Source organism: Quercus suber, unplaced genomic scaffold (genome assembly GCF_002906115.3).
Source record: "Quercus suber isolate HL8 unplaced genomic scaffold, Cork oak 2.0 scaffold_201, whole genome shotgun sequence".
NCBI classification, from domain to species: Eukaryota; Viridiplantae; Streptophyta; class Magnoliopsida; order Fagales; family Fagaceae; genus Quercus; species Quercus suber.
The window spans coordinates 851,443-867,312 of record NW_027069659.1 but is presented as its reverse complement, the minus strand read 5'-3'; the positions used below and the strand labels follow the sequence as shown (position 1 = coordinate 867,312).

Genomic DNA, 15,870 nt, shown 5'->3' with positions numbered 1-15,870 from the left:
CGATCTCTCTTGATCTGTCCGAAGGCTTTTCATCTCCCAACCACTTTTCTCTCACTCAAATCTTTAAATCCTCTTCATTTTCGGCCTTCCCTTGGTTTCAATCACTTGGTAAGTTCATTTTTCCCTTCCTTTTTCATGCATTGCATGTTTTGAAACCTAGTTTTTGGGATTTTTGAAAATTTTTGGGGCTTTTCAAAATTGATGAGTTTTTCTTGAAATTTTGGGTTGGGTTTTCATTTAAATGCTTTCAAAATGACATACATTGCATTCCATGTGGATTAGAATGACCTTTACATGCATTTAGATGTGTGCTTCATGCTGTGTGCTGGTAGGATTGGATTGGGTTGAGCCCATGATGTCTTTTGCTTTGCATGTCACATGCTTATGCATTCTCATGCATATGTTCTTTTTGCTCATCATATTTGCTCTATTTGAACTGTGTTGGGACTTTTCTGATTGTCTCCCTCTCTATCTTTTTCTCATTCTTTTACGTTAGTAGTGTCTATGGCACCCAAACGTAAATCCACTCCTGCTCGGAACCCTCTGCGTTCTGGAGCTTCCTCTTCTTCTAACTCTGCTCCTCTTAACCTTCGGTTCCGTGATGGAGATGCCCATAAGGCATTTATGGAGAACTTTTCTCGACGAGGTGTTCATTCGGAATGCCAAGTCATTTTGGCGGACTTCGCCGACACTGACCTTCCCTTTGTCATTCACAGTAGGGGATGGGAGTCACTATGTGACGTCCCGATCACTTGTCCTCTCATGTTGATTCAGGAGTTTTACTCTAACATACACGGGATACACCGCAGCTAGTTGCAGATGTGCTTAGGGTTCCTAGGATAGAGTTTCCTGACTATCCTTCTTGTGAGCATCTAAGGACTGTGTCCAAAGATGAGCTCATCTCTGCCTTTTGTTAGCGCCTTGCTGATTCTGGTGAGCATTAGTACACATTATGTAGGCCTTTTGCTAAAGGTCCGAGATTCCTAAACATGGTGATGACCTTTGTACTCCATCCTCTCTCTCACTACAACTCTATCACAGAGCCTCGTGCTCGATTTTTGTTATCTCTTCTTGAGCATCTTACTATAGATTTTCCTTCTCACTTTATTCTTTCTATCATAGATGTTCATCTTGATTCGGCGTCCCGTGATAAGCTCATCTTTCCTTCCGCTATCACGAAGATCTTATGCCATTTTTCTATTCCCTTTCCTGTATCCGACCACTTCACATACATTTGTGCCATAGATGCCGCTACCGTAAAACGTATTGAGGCGCAGTTTAGGTCGCGACAGACGGATTCTACTCCTCCCTCCCATTTGGCTCCATCCAGATCAGCTCCATCTACATCTGCTCCTTCTTGCTCTATGGGCGATGTATCTCTAGGAGACATTATTGCGCAGCTGCAGCGCATGGAAACTCGCCTTGATACACTCTCCGCTGAGTTGTATTAGGTGAATGTTCGTGTTGGTCGTATTGCACGACGGCAGGCGACCATGGGTGGTTTTGCTCCAGAGGCTACTCCTTCACCACCTACTCCAGCAGCTTCAGATTCTGAGGATGATGATGATGATGATGATGGAGATGCTAACTTTACTGATGAGATGTCTACATGATACTCTACCCTTTGTCACTCGTGACAAAAAGGGGAAGTAGTTTTGGGTTATGAGAGTAGCCATCTTAGGGAGAGAGTTAGTATAGGACATTTTGATAGGGGGAATGTTGATATTCTTGAGGGATGTAGTGAGGTTTTGATGTATCTTTTCTTTTCTATTCTTTATAGATACATTGATCTTGTATATGAGGTCATTTGACCATTTTTACATACATTGTACTTATACTTCTTTATATATGTGGATGTATGTTTCTTTCACCTCTCTCTTCATGTGTTGTTTCTTCTCTATCTTTATACACATGTTCATTATATTTGTATGCAATCTATTATTTCTGTTTTACAAAAGATGCCTTGATGAGTTTTGTTTAAAATGTTTCAGAAATACAGGTTGTCAAAGTCTGCTTGTCATAAACTCTCTTCTTGCAAAGTTTTTCAAGAGTTTGTATTATGATAGATTTTATTGTATTCAACAAGTGAATATGAGTTTAGTGATTTATGACTTCTCTCATATGTTCATTTGTTTGTTGTGGTTTTATCACGGATTGCTAAAGGGGGAGATTGTTAGGACATATGTGTTTTCACTTGTTAAAGAACATATGTCACTTATTTATGTAAATTGGCTAATCCTTTGACAAAACGCACTCTACTTGTAATTGGGTAGTTCTAGATATTTTTAATACTTCAAGAAACAAAGTTTCAAGGTCAAGTGTTGAAGTCACCGAGTCTGTCCAAGAAAAAGCAAGTTCAAGTGCAATTTCATTAAAGCTCGACACCTTCTCGATAACTACCTCGACACCTGCTATCTGTCGAGATTTAAAATTTCAGATTTTCTAATCTGATTTTCTTGGGATCCGTGAATATGTTTTTGGGCCTTCTTTTCTCCAAACCCTAAACATATAAAAGGATTGTTTTAAGAGCCGTCAAGTGTGACATAAGTTGCAAAAGCATTGAGCAATCTCTGTTCAAGCAAATTGTGATCAAAGACGAAGTTCTTGACTTAGTTTATCTTCTCTGAAGAAGTTGCTGTGTATTTCCACCATAGGGTTTTGTGACCAAGCATCTTCCTGATTTTCATCATATAGGATGAACTGAAGAACTTTGCAGCCAACCTTTATTTCTTAAGTTGGTGTTTTGAAGTCGTGTACTGAGATCCGCGCATTGGTTAGTCACGTACTTGGGAGCCGTGCATCAAAGGTGGGAACTGTCATTATAGATCAAGTTCAATTGGGTATTGGGGTAAGGGTTCAACTGTAGGTTGGTAAGGTACTTGAGATTCCTTTACTTGTAACCGCTTAATTTGATAATAGTGGAGTTTTGGGAGTGGTGACCTAAAAATCACCCGGTGGGGTTTTTGCCGTGAGGTTTTTCCCCATTCGTAAACAAATCACCGTGTTATTTAATTTTCGCTGCATATTTAGTTATTTGGTGATTTGTTTGTGCTTCCACATATTCGCATGTTAAATTGATTATTTAATAACTTAGCTAATTAGCTAATTGGTTTAATCACAAGGGGTCATTTAGATTGTGGCCTATCATGGATGATAAATAACATGACAATTTTTGGTTTCTTTTAAATGCTCATATTTATTCAATTTAGGTATTTCATCAAATTCCATTAAAAAATTTTCCTTTAAGTATGTAATTAACTAACAACAAATTTTGAAACAAAAAATTCTCACATAAAAAATGAATAAAATACTTTTATTAATTTTATAGACATTTTTCATGTAAAAATAATATTTTTTAATGGAAATATATTAAAATAATTTGACTGAATATCTGAGTTGAATAAATAAGAAATTTAGATGATTCGATTGAATGAAACTAAAATCAAAGAACTAACAAAAAAAATCTCATAGTCAAGATAGGTGAAGTTCTTCATAAATACAAAGATTCACCACCTCAAAATATTTCAAGACTAAATTACAAATTATACCCTCTAGCTTTACTTTAGATTCAATTCAATTACGTAACTTTTGATTTATTCATTTTCATCTTATAATTTTTACTTTTATTCAATGTGATCCTTGCATGATTGGTAATATTTTAACAAATGTTGGAGGGGATTGATTCTTCTCATGGGAAGAACTAAATTTCAAATCCTTACCACCATTTGGTGTACGAAAAAAAAAAAATTTACTGGCTGCATGCAAAGAAGATTCAGCCTAGCTAGGCTTACACAAGAAGAGCTCGTGGTTTATGATTGCTTAGTATGACATTTGCATGCTTCTGCACCACTTTCCAAGCCGTGATAACGTGTCGTTCCTCAACTAGAGTTGCACCAACGGCAAATCGTATCACGTATACTCCCTCGACCACAGCATGAGTCATGAAGACACAGCCCGACATGTTGATGGACTCCAACAATTTGCGGTTTGCCTCATTCGCATGTTCCTCGCTTACTATGTCAAGCTTACCATTTTTGTATATTGCCTCACTTAGTGCCGATGGTAAAATCCTGAAACAAACCATGGCAAAATTTGTAGGGACCACGATTTCAAACCTTTTATCCATAGCTACAAGCCCTTCAAAAAGGTTGGCCATTTTCACATGGTTTCTCATGAAGCTCCTAAGTTTAGCTACACCATAGCTTCTTAGTACAAACCATAATTTCAAGGAACGAAATCTTCGGCTTAGCGTTATCTGCCAGTCTTTATAGTCCACCACTTGCTTTGAATCCGAGGCTTTATTCCTCAAGAACTCAGGGTTGGTTGAGAGCGACTTTATCAAGGCGCTCGGATCTTTTACCCAAAGGCAGCAACAATCCAGAGAGGTTAAGAACCACTTGTGTGCATTGAGACTAAATGAGTTTGCACCCTCAACACCATCGATGAAGTGCCGAAACTCAGGACAAATACAGGCGCTTCCGGCATAAGCAGCATCAACATGAACCCACATTCCATAATCTTTTGCCACAGCACATAACGATTCTAGTGGATCAATGGCAGCCGTTGGAGTTGTTCCCACAGTGGCACATAAAAACAATGGGACTAGGCCTGCTTCCACATCTTCGAAAATTTGGGCTCGTAGTGAGTCTGGTGATAGTGCAAATGATGTTGACTTAGGAGTCTTGATGGCTCTGAAATTCATTGGATGGATCCCTGCTATTTGTGCTGCTTTTTGGAATGCACTATGTGTTTGGTCAGAAGCATAAACTACCAACTTCACCAGGTTCTCTCTCCCAATTTGGCTAAGCATTTGATCCCTTGCAGCGACAAGTGTGCACAAAACGGTCTCACAAGTAGTACCTTGTGTTAGTGTATAGATTAGCCCATTGGGCTTAGCCTAGTATATTACTTGTACTATACTTCTATTACTTGTACTGCACACATACCTAGCCTATATAAAGGCTCTCTTTTGTATATTGATACACACATAATATTATACAGACTATTCAGTCATTCTCTCTCTTTTTATATTATTAACATGGTATCAGAGCCTTTCCTCTGATTTTTTTGGTTCCTGTGGACATCTCCGGCGTTCTTCCGCTGCCCTCGCCTTCATCCGGTAGTCACTGTCGGAAGCGAGTCACCGCCGTCACGCCCACAAACCTAGAACACTCGGATTTCGTCAGTTTGTTGATCAAACCGCCAAAGTAAAGGTATACATTGACAGATCTGACAGTCCCGAGCAAAACCCAACAAAAATCTGCCAGAAACAGCCTTCCACGCGCCTCCACGCGCCGCCAGAAGTTTCTGCTCACGAGCACGAGCCGCCACGCGCTGCCACGCGCCCCCACGCGCTGCCACGCGCCTCCACGCGCCGTCTCTACCCTACACGCGCTTCACGCGCCGTTCACTCGCCGTCCACGCGCCTCACGCGCCTGCCACGCGCCTCACGCGCCTTGCTCCGTTTCACGGACTGCCACGTCAGCCCTAGGGTGACGTCACTCAGCCACGTCAGCATCTCGTGTCAGCATCCCACGTCAGCATCCACGTCAGCATTCCACGTCAGCATCAGCCGTTGACCGTTGACCAGACCGTTGACCGTTGACTTTGACCGTTGACTTTGACCAAAGTCAAAATTTTTCAACAGGACCTGTCTTGCTCAGTTTTTCGCGTAGATTCCGATTTTGGGCTCCGTTTCTGCATTTGAGGTCTCTAAATCTCATTTTTTGGTCATTTTCTTCATTATGGCTCAACAAAGTGAACGCGACATCATACGTCCTATCACCATTATGTTGGATGGTCCTACTAGCTATCATGCATGGTCTCAGAATATGACTGTTTTTCTCAAGGGTCGTAAACTGTGGAGATATGTGACTGGTTCAATTCCTAAGCCAGTACCAAACCCTAAGTCCAAAGTCATAGCTGCTGAAGAGTCTTCCACGACTACTGTTACAACAGATGATTATGAAGATCGCCTAGAGGAATGGGAGAGTATTCAGAGTAAGATCTTGTCTTGGTTTATTAATACCTCTATTCCCTCCATTCATAATCTTCTTCCTCGTCTTGAGACTGCTGAGGCTGCTTGGAAGTTTTTAGCCGATCGCTATAATTGTACTAATGATTCAAGCTTAGAGTTCCATATTGAATCAAAACTTTATCAAATGCGACAAGAGACAGGTCAGTCCATTTCTGATTTTTATTCTCAGACTTCTACTATGTGGGAACAACTCTCTGCTGCAGATCCTCCACTAGTGTGTTCTAAGGACATTGAGCTCTTTGCCAAATATCGGGATCGCCGTAAATTTATGCACTTCATGATGGGTTTGCGTGAGGATTTTGAGCCTACTAGGGCTTCTCTGCTTAGCCGGTTTCCTACTCCTTCTCTTGATGCTGCAGTGAAGGAGCTCATCTCTGAGGAAAACCGTCGGCCTGCTTATCACATGTCATCATCTGATCATGTCTTGGCTACACCATCTCCACAGCCTCCCATTGCTGCATTCACTGCTCCTCCACGGATAAACTCTGGGCGTCCCACCTCTCAGTCTTCCAAAGGTACTCGCTGTGAGTTTTGCCGTGCTAAAGGCCATGACATCTCAGTTTGTCGCAAACTGCAGAAATTTGTGCAAGAGCAGAATAAAGCTTCTCTTCCTCGGGCAGCTGCTGTATGTCCTTCAGATCCATCGGTTCCTACAGGTCCATCTTTGACTTCCTCACTTACTACGGCTGATATTGAGGCAGTTGTTCAACAGGTTTTATCCCGCACTTCCACTGCCCTTTCTGTCACCTCAGGTAAACAACCTTGGTTTTTTGATACTGCATGTTGTAACCATATGACTCCTGATGAATCCCAATTTTCTGATAAGGCACCCTTAGAACATCCAATCACCATTTACACTGCTGATGGAACTCCTATGCCTGTTAGTCATAAAGGAACAATCTCTTCTCCTTGTTTATCCCTTAGTGACACTTTTCATATCCCAAAGTTATCCCTCAATTTGCTTTCTGTTGGTCAACTTTGTGAATTAGGCGTAGATCTTCTCTTTACTAATCATGGTGTGGATGTGCAGGATCCCCGGACAGGTCAAGTGCTTGGGACAGGCCGTAAGGTTGGTCGCATGTTTGAGGTTCATGACTTGAAGATTCCTTCACAAGTTGTTTCTGCAGCTGCTACCACTACCACCTCCTCACCTGATCTATGGCATGCTCGTCTTGGTCATCCATCCTTATCTCGTCTTCAGTTGTTAGCTTCTCAAGGTCATTTAGGTTCAGTTCAGTTTCAAAAATTTGATTGTACTTCCTGTCATTTTGGCAAACAAACAAAATTGCCCTTTAATAATAGTGACTCATTTTCTTCTGCACCCTTTGATCTTATACATTCTGATATTTGGGGTCCTGCACCTGTTCCTACTGAGGGGGGATCTAGATATTTTGTCATATTTGTGGATGATTTTTCTCGATATACTTGGATTTATCTGCTTCATCATAGGTCTGAACTTGTGTCTATTTACCAAACATTTCATAAAATGATTCAAACACAGTTCAATCGCACCGTCAAAGTTTTTCGATCAGATAATGCTCAAGAATATAATGATAAATCTTTCCTATCCTTTTTAGACAATCATGGTACACTTACTCAGCGGTCTTGTCCTTACACCTCTCAACAAAATGGTCGTGCAGAACGAAAACATCGTCACATTCTTGATGTTGTCCGCACCCTTCTCATTTCTGCCTCTCTTCCTGAGCGCTTTTGGGGTGAGGCTGCACTCACTGCTGTATACACCATTAATCGTATCCCTTCACCAACTACACACAACAAATCACCATTTGAGCTTCTCTATGGTCAAACCCCTGACTACTCCTCTCTTCGGGTTTTTGGTTGTGCTTGCTTTGTCTCTCTTCCTCCTCATGAACGAACAAAGCTCCAACCTCGTGCTCGTCTCTGTTGTTTCCTTGGTTATGGTGTATCTCAAAAGGGGTTTCGCTGCTATGATCCCATTTCTCATCGTCTTCGTGTCTCCCGTCATGTTGAGTTTTGGGAACATCGTCCTTTTACGAGTCTTCAGCAGTTTCCTACATCCTCTTCCTCTGAGTCTCCCATTTTTACTGATCTTTTCCTCCCTCTCTATCCTGAACTTGTGGAGGATTCTTCAACATCGGCTGCCTCTCCAGACGACTCATCTCCGGTTCTGTCCCCGGCATATGACCTGCCTGTCTTGGATCCTGTGGCACCACCCTCTCCTGAGTCTCCTGATGGTCCTGAACTTCGTCGTTCCACTCGGGTAAGCATTCCTCCCCCTTATCTCTCTGATTATCATTGCTCTTTTGCCCTTGCCACCCTCTATGAACCTCACACCTATCGTGAGGCCCATACTGACCCTCTTTGGCAGCAAGCTATGAATGATGAACTAGATGCCCTTCATAAAAATCACACTTGGGATATGGTTGATTTGCCTCCTGGTCAGTCTGTAGTAGGTTGTAGGTGGGTTTACAAGATCAAGACCAAGGCTGATGGATCTGTTGAACGATACAAGGCTCGCCTAGTTGCCAAGGGCTTTACCCAAGAGTATGGCATTGACTATGAGGAAACATTTGCTCCTGTTGCTCGCCTTACATCTGTCAGATGTCTCATTGCTGTGGCTGCTGTTCGCCGTTGGCCTCTTTATCAAATGGATGTGAAGAATGCTTTCCTCAATGGAGACCTTCAAGAAGAAGTGTACATGCAACCACCCCCTGGCTATCCACATTCAGGCAGTCAAGTTTGTCGCCTTCGCCGTGCTCTTTATGGCCTCAAGCAGGCTCCTCGAGCTTGGTTTGAAAAGTTCAGCTCAGTTGTTGCTCAGCAGGGTTTCACTTCGAGTCCTCATGACACTGCTCTCTTCGTCCGAAGATCCTCTGCTGGTATCACTCTTATTCTTCTCTATGTTGATGATATGATTATTACTGGAGATGATTCTGCAGGTATCCGCTCTCTCCAGCACTTCCTTAGTCAGCATTTTGAGATGAAAGATTTGGGCACTCTCAGCTATTTTCTTGGGCTTGAGGTTACCTCATCCTCTGATGGATACTATCTTTCCCAAGCTAAATATGCTTCTGATCTTCTCTCCAAAGCCGGTATCACTGACAACAAGACTGTTTCCACTCCTTTGGAATACAATGCCAAGCTCACACCCTTGGATGGTGAACCTATATCTGATGCTACTCGCTATCGTCAGTTGGTTGGTAGTCTGATCTATCTCACTGTTACTCGTCCAGATATTTCACATGCCGTGGGTATGGTTAGTAAATTCATGGATGCCCCTCGTTCTGTCCACTATGCTGCTGTTCTTCGGATTCTCCGATATGTCAAGGGTACACTTTATCATGGTCTACACTACTCCTCTCGGTCTTCTCTTGAGCTTCATGCCTATTCAGATGCGGACTGGGCCGGTGATCCGACTGATCGATGCTCTATCACAGGTTTCTGTTTCCTGTTGGGTACTTCTCTTGTCTCATGGCGTAGCAAAAAGCAGGATGTTGTTTCCCGTTCCAGTACTGAGGCTGAGTATCGTGCCCTTGCCGACACCACCTGCGAGCTTGTCTGGCTTCGCTGGCTCTTGGCTGACATGGATGCTCCACAGCCCACTGCTACTCCTCTTTATTGTGACAATCGTAGTGCTATCTACATTGCTCATAATGATGTCTTCCACGAACGCACCAAGCACATTGAGATCGACTGCCACATTACTCGCCAGCATCTCAAGAAAGGCAATCTCAAGTTGTTCTCCATCTCGTCTGCTGACCAGCCTGCTGATATCTTCACCAAGTCTCACCCACCTGGTCGTCTTCGAGATCTTATATCCAAACTCCAGTTGGCTTCCTCCTTGCCACCTCGAGTTTGAGGGGGGATGTTAGTGTATAGATTAGCCCATTGGGCTTAGCCTAGTATATTACTTGTACTATACTTCTATTACTTGTACTGCACACATACCTAGCCTATATAAAGGCTCGCTTTTGTATATTGATACACACATAATATTATACAGACTATTCAGTCATTCTCTCTCTTTTTATATTATTAACACCTTGTATCACACCCCCACCATTGCCAGAGAAAAGGAAAGACTTGGGTAGATTAAGTATCTCTCCAAGCCAATCCGTGACTATTATCTCTAGCTCAGTCGCGGCTGGTGATGCAATCCAACTGAATCCAACCACATTGAAGCCGGTGCTAAGCATATCTCCAAGAAACCCCGCTATGCTACTAGTGCATTGGAAATAAGCAAAGAAGTTTGGGCTTTGCCAATGTGTTAAACCAGGAACAATGTGCTCCTGCACGTCTTGGAGAATGGTTTCAATGGGTTCTGGATTATGTGGGGTGGACTTTGGCAAACGTTTTTGGAGATATCCCGGTTCGACTTGGCTTTGAACCGGGTATTTCTCTACATCTCGATAATAATCAGCTAGGAAATCTATGATCATATGGCCCTGTCGCCTGAACTCCTCAGGGTCCAACGGGCTAATGTTAGAGGAAGAAGTGTGGCTAGCTACATTGTCAGAATTGAGGCTACCCATAATAAATAAATATATGTGGTACAGAGAAAAAGATATGGTTCGGGCTTCTTTGATTTTCTGGTGGAAGGGTTATTTATTGTAGTGAAAGGAAAAAACACGAAATGAGAAAGTTGAGACTATCTTGTAGCTGATGGTATAGATTCAAGGGAATGAAGAAGAGTTTATATATATAAATAAAAGTGACGAAACCCCGTGACGTGAGAAATGAAATGCCAGAGTGTAAGGACGGGGAAAAACTTAGATAGTCCTGGAGCAGTACCTATTAAAAACTCAAATTTGCATTATCCAATAAGATACTGCCATGTCAGATTTGGATAGATGTACCTACCATCCACGGACCTGTGCATATGTGTGTGTGTGGCACTGAATCTGTCTAGGTATTCTTGCTCAAGATATTTGAGAATCTTATGGCCAACAATAGAGTTTACTTTCAATCCAGTTTAGAGGAAAAATCCTCCAATCTACCACAAAGGCTAATGAAATTTGAAATGATATCTGCATGTAATTTTAAATTGACAGCAATATTCCAATGAAAATTGAAAAGAAAAGAAGAGATTAACTTAATTGATCAAAACACATAATGTAAAACCGCGTTTATTTATTTATTTATAAAAATCAAAATTATAATGGATGATTAAAATTATTTAAATAAATAGTAAAAATTTAAATTTCTTGAAATTTTTGGTAGTAAGATTTAATTGGAGTATAGTGTTTTAAATTCTTAAAATTTCAGTCATGAAAATTTACTTTGGGTAAATCATATAATATTTAATAGAATTTTCTATCCAATAAATGGAGGATTTGTTTTTGTGAATTATATATGGTGGCTGTGCCAAGTGCTGGCCCTCCTTTATGTTGCAAACCTAAGATTGTGTACAACATGATGTTGATATATGGCTCACAGAAAGACATTTTCCAAAGTTTAATAATGTTTAAAATACTATTTCAAATTAAATCCCATTGCCAAATGTGTTGAGAAATTTAAAAGAAAGTTCATCATTTATTTTGAATTGTTTTAAATACATATATATTTTTTCTTTATATTGGATCAGAGAAATGATGGAAGATACTGATGTGGGTGATGTTGATACCTGTGTAAATGGAAGTTCAAATTGATCCACATAGGCAAAGAGAATTGGTCTCTTGAGAAATGCCCTATAAGGTGTTTGTCAAAATGCTTGACCGTAAGACATCCTCACTACGTTATCTGCCGCAGAAGCCTCATGCAGTCAGGCTTCCTTTTCACGCTGCTTCCACCAATGGCCACTTCAAATTACCTTTCCCGCCACTCACTCCTGAGGCCTCTTCCAAGCCCTTCTCTACGTTCTAGAGGACCAAAAGTCTCTGCCATCTCATCGATCAAGCTGCTTTCACTACCTCTTAAGCCCAGCCCAAGGGAGTTATCAGTTATGACATTGCTATGAATGTTATATAAACTGAGCATATTTTAATTTTATGCATAATAGCTATTAAATCTCCAGCTTTACAATGGAATTTGAATTGAGTTATATTTTTGGATAGTCTTATGAGGCTAATGGTTAACTTTGGCTATGCATTTCTTTAGTGGTTGTTTTGGTTTTATTTTGATGATTAGTAATATGCGTTGAGGAGACTGTAACAATATATATTTATTTATTTATTTATTTATCAAGAAAAGCCTAATTTTTATTTTCCCAAAAGTTTCTTAGGAGTTCATATGAGGCTTTTGTAGGCCTATCGTATGGAATTCATGATGTGTGTGGGTGCTTTTTGTTCTTTCATGGTTGAGCAAAACTTTTTATATATGAATTAATGATGTGATTGTAGGAGGCAAAATTAATGTCTTTAAATTAGATAAATCAAGTGTTGACATGTGTCATTTAAGATGATAATTATCTTAATTAAATAGAGATAAATATCTCAATTAAATTGGAATGATAATAATTAATCATTACCTCTATTAAAATAAATAAAAAAATAGAGATAATTATCTACAAGGAGGTCAATCCCAAGTCAGACTTATCCTTTAAAACCACTATAAATAGAGGGAATATCTCCTCTCATTCTACACAATTTTTCTAAGACGTCAAAGCTGACCTACGGTGTAGCCCAAAACTTATACTTTTGATTTATTCATTTTCATCTTATAATTTTTACTTTTCTTCAATGTGGTCCTTGCATGATTGGTAATATTTTAACAAATGGTGGAGGGGATTGTTATAACTCGCACCCAACCCGACCCACTATTAAAAAAAATTTCATAACCCAACCCAACCCACCAACTACTAAAAACCGACCAAACCCAGGGGATTGGGTTGGGTTGGGTCAGTTTTGGTGGGCTAACTGCACACCCCTACGTGTAGGCTTTAGAGAGGGGGGGGGGGGTTTTCAATCTATTTCAATTAAATGAACCTTTATGCCTAAGGCACATAATGAATTGGCTCACTATTGGTGTGGGATGCTTATTTTTTTTTTTTTCTTCCATTATTGTTGTTATTGAGGCTACTCTTAGGCCTTTTGGGCTAATAACTCTTTGGGCAATTTGGAAATGCAGGACTGGGAACATGGTTGAGGAGAAGGTTGTCAATGCTTCTTAAACTTTTAACTACACTCATGGTCATGATCTGTAAAGAAGCAATGGCTGGGAATCATTCTTTAAGAAGCTGTAAGCCTCCTGCTTTTAAATTGACACAATTTGTTGATAGTCGAGCATGGCAAGTGCTAATTTCAATGGAAGTAAATACTAAAAGAGAATGTTGCTGGTGAGGTTCAGGCTTTCTATGCAATGATTGAATGGGGAACCAAATTGCAATAGGCTGTTATGGTTGGATGGCTTAGTTGGAATTCATAGTCCTTTTTCTGACAATTTGTGAAGCCATGTCCTTTGTATTATGGAAGGTGAAGTGGCTGCACTTGTACTTAACAGTAGCAGGTTTGCAGTCTTTGTTATGGAAAGCAAATACCAAGCTGGGAGATACAAGCTGTTAAGAAAGACTTTGCTTAATGTAGTATGTTCACGATTTTCTAAGTTCTCAGCTTGCTAACTCTTCAGTTTCCTGTTTGATGCACATAGCCTGGTTTTCTTCTTATGCAACCTTTATGTTAAACATCATATGTACTGATGACAATTTTTCAAGCTTAACAGTTTAAGAAATATAGTTTAGGATGCTGTTGACTTACCACCATTTTGACTAACAGGTTGAAAATTGTTGTTGACGCTTTACTTTCAGCCATCAATAAATCCTGGCATGAACAATAATCTGGACAGCATTGCACATTGTGCTCGAAATCATAGCTTTAAGATATACCACTATAGTAAATACTAAAGTATACTAGCTAGTAAGACCATCATTCTGTCTCTTTTGGAATTTTTCTTGAAAGTGAGAGCACAGAAATTTTAGCTTTGATTTGTAGTTTATCTTTTCATTTAAAAAATAAATAAAAAGAAAGATTTGTATTTTAACTCAATTTCATTTCAAATTTTCAGCTGCTTTATGATTGACGGTAGGATGCAAAGTGGGCCATTGATCCAGCATTGGATTGATTTATTGGATTCTTGCAAAGATGGTTACATTAGCTAAATTCTGGCATCAGGTAGTAAAAACTTTTGTCTTGGTTTCTTATCTTTGTTACGTGTGAAGGTTAACTGAAATACAAAAGCTAATCAGTAAGGAAGACACGTTGACTGACTTATGCTATTTGGGAGGGACTTTGTTGCAGATATTGAATGAAACGAAGCAGCCTTTTTGTAAGAATACATCTTCCAACAGAAGGTTTAATATTGAAAACGACACTCTAAAACCTGAATTTAGATCTTGCTAGCATTCAATGTGTTTCAAAACAAACACTAATTATAGGATAGACATGAAATTTAGATAGAAATGGGAAACTATAAATTCTTATTTCTGTTTGTTTGATCTGGATTTAAGTTAATTTCAGTATGACAAGATGGTTCACCTGATTGTGTTTCAGTGGGAACAACCTTTTACTCTTATTATATGATCTTTAAGAAGTAAAAAATCATTGCTGATGATAGATCTGGTATATTGCTTTGAAGTATAACTTATTAGCTGATTGTTCATTCTTTCTTTTTCCTTTTCTTCTCCATTTTTTTTCCATGTTTCTCTCTACTGTCCGTTTTATGGTTTGCTCAATTTGAATCTCTAGTGAGCTTAAAGATTCAGGAAAGAAACTATGCAGGTCTGAGAGGGCAAACATCTAATCAACTTTTCATTTGTGTTCATGTAAATAAATATATCAGTGCTCCTTTCTTTTATCTTTTTATCTTTCGAAACAGAAGCAAGTTAGAGATAAGTACTAGAAATTTGTGATGAATTCTTTAATTTTCGAAGTTGTCTTAAGAATAGTGTATGCTATAGTACCTTCATTTCCATAAATATAGAACAAAAAACCAAGGTCTTAGTCATCACTGAATTTTTATTTGCAAATTTTCAGGGAAGTTTTACATTGGTTATCTGATCTAAAGGAGGCTAACCGGCTATTGTAGATATTCTAAACCATTGAAAACATGGAAATGGTGAAGCACTTCCACTTGTTTTGCAATTCTGGTAATTAAAAATATTGTTCTTTTCTTCATTTCATAATGTGCCAGTGCTTTATTTGTTCTGTATATTCTACTTTGGCCTTCATAAATAGTATAGTGCCTCTACTCTCTTGATAACTGATTGGATCTTGAATTTCTCAACAGGCATCTGCAATTCCTATAAGATGCTTTTGGAAGCAAACACCATAATGCCAAAATCCTTTGTCTTTGAGGAAGGTTTTTGTCTTTGAGGACCTTGGTCTGTTAAAGGTTATTTGTTGATCATCAAAGAATGCAACCACAACAAACGGTGCATGAAAGTTATTTTGACTCTACTGAGGTCTGGATCCAAATCCATGGTTTGCCTTTGGACTTGGTGTAGAAGTGGGTATGGACTGTGAAGTCTCCATGGTTTGTACAGAAGCTCATGAATCCTTTTGGGTTCAAATTTCAGCTATTTGGGAAGTGGCTTCAAAGTAGGGGTGACAAAGTAAGCCCAAACCCATTTGTCCACCCAAACTCACCCACTCTAATTAAACCAAAATCCACCAAATTATTAGTTGGGTTAAATGGACATCAACTCAATTAGACCCAGAATTATTGGGTTTTAACTACAAACTCATTGAAACCCATTTAACCCAAAAACAATAAACTCAAATTCAACCTAGCCCTTCCCACCCCAAAAAAAAAAAAAAAAAAAAAAAANCTTCTGTAAAAATCATGGAAACTTCAAAGTCCATACCCACTTCTACACCGAGTCCAAAGGCAAACCATGGATTTGGATCCAGACCTCAGTA

The 15,870-nt window shown here is 39.7% G+C and overlaps 1 protein-coding gene and 1 long non-coding RNA gene across 9 annotated transcripts; one reads left to right on the top strand and one right to left on the bottom strand.

Moving 5' to 3' along the window:
• Positions 1-3,787: 3,787 nt before the first annotated feature.
• LOC111987515 (tyrosine decarboxylase) lies at positions 3,788-10,551 on the bottom strand. Its single transcript, XM_024019235.1, has 4 exons — positions 10,062-10,551; positions 4,429-4,860; positions 4,046-4,353; positions 3,788-4,006 (listed from the first exon to the last, which is right to left on the bottom strand). Exons 1-4 carry the CDS (start codon positions 10,549-10,551, stop codon positions 3,788-3,790), a joined length of 1,449 nt encoding a protein of 482 aa, XP_023875003.1.
• A 2,423-nt stretch (positions 10,552-12,974) lies between these two features.
• LOC136069988 (uncharacterized) lies at positions 12,975-15,774 on the top strand. 8 transcript variants are annotated; one of them, XR_010631197.1, is made up of 5 exons: positions 12,976-13,538; positions 14,018-14,124; positions 14,199-14,303; positions 14,986-15,098; positions 15,239-15,774. It is a non-coding gene; the product is annotated as an uncharacterized LOC136069988 (long non-coding RNA). The 8 variants fall into 8 exon arrangements; XR_010631198.1 differs by having other exon boundaries at positions 12,983-13,538; positions 14,199-14,278; XR_010631199.1 differs by having other exon boundaries at positions 12,988-13,538; positions 14,251-14,303.
• The last annotated feature ends 96 nt before the right edge of the window (positions 15,775-15,870 follow it).

Coding starts and splice junctions, on each gene's coding strand:
- LOC111987515 (XM_024019235.1), bottom strand. CDS start 10,551: ATGGGTAGCCTCAATTCTGACAATGTAGCTAGCCACACTTCTTCCTCT. Junction 4,861..10,061: donor TGGTGGGGGTGTGATACAAG/GTGTTAATAATA, acceptor CACTAACACAAG/GTACTACTTGTGAGACCGTT. Junction 4,007..4,045: donor TACCATCGGCACTAAGTGAG/GCAATATACAAA, acceptor ATAGTAAGCGAG/GAACATGCGAATGAGGCAAA.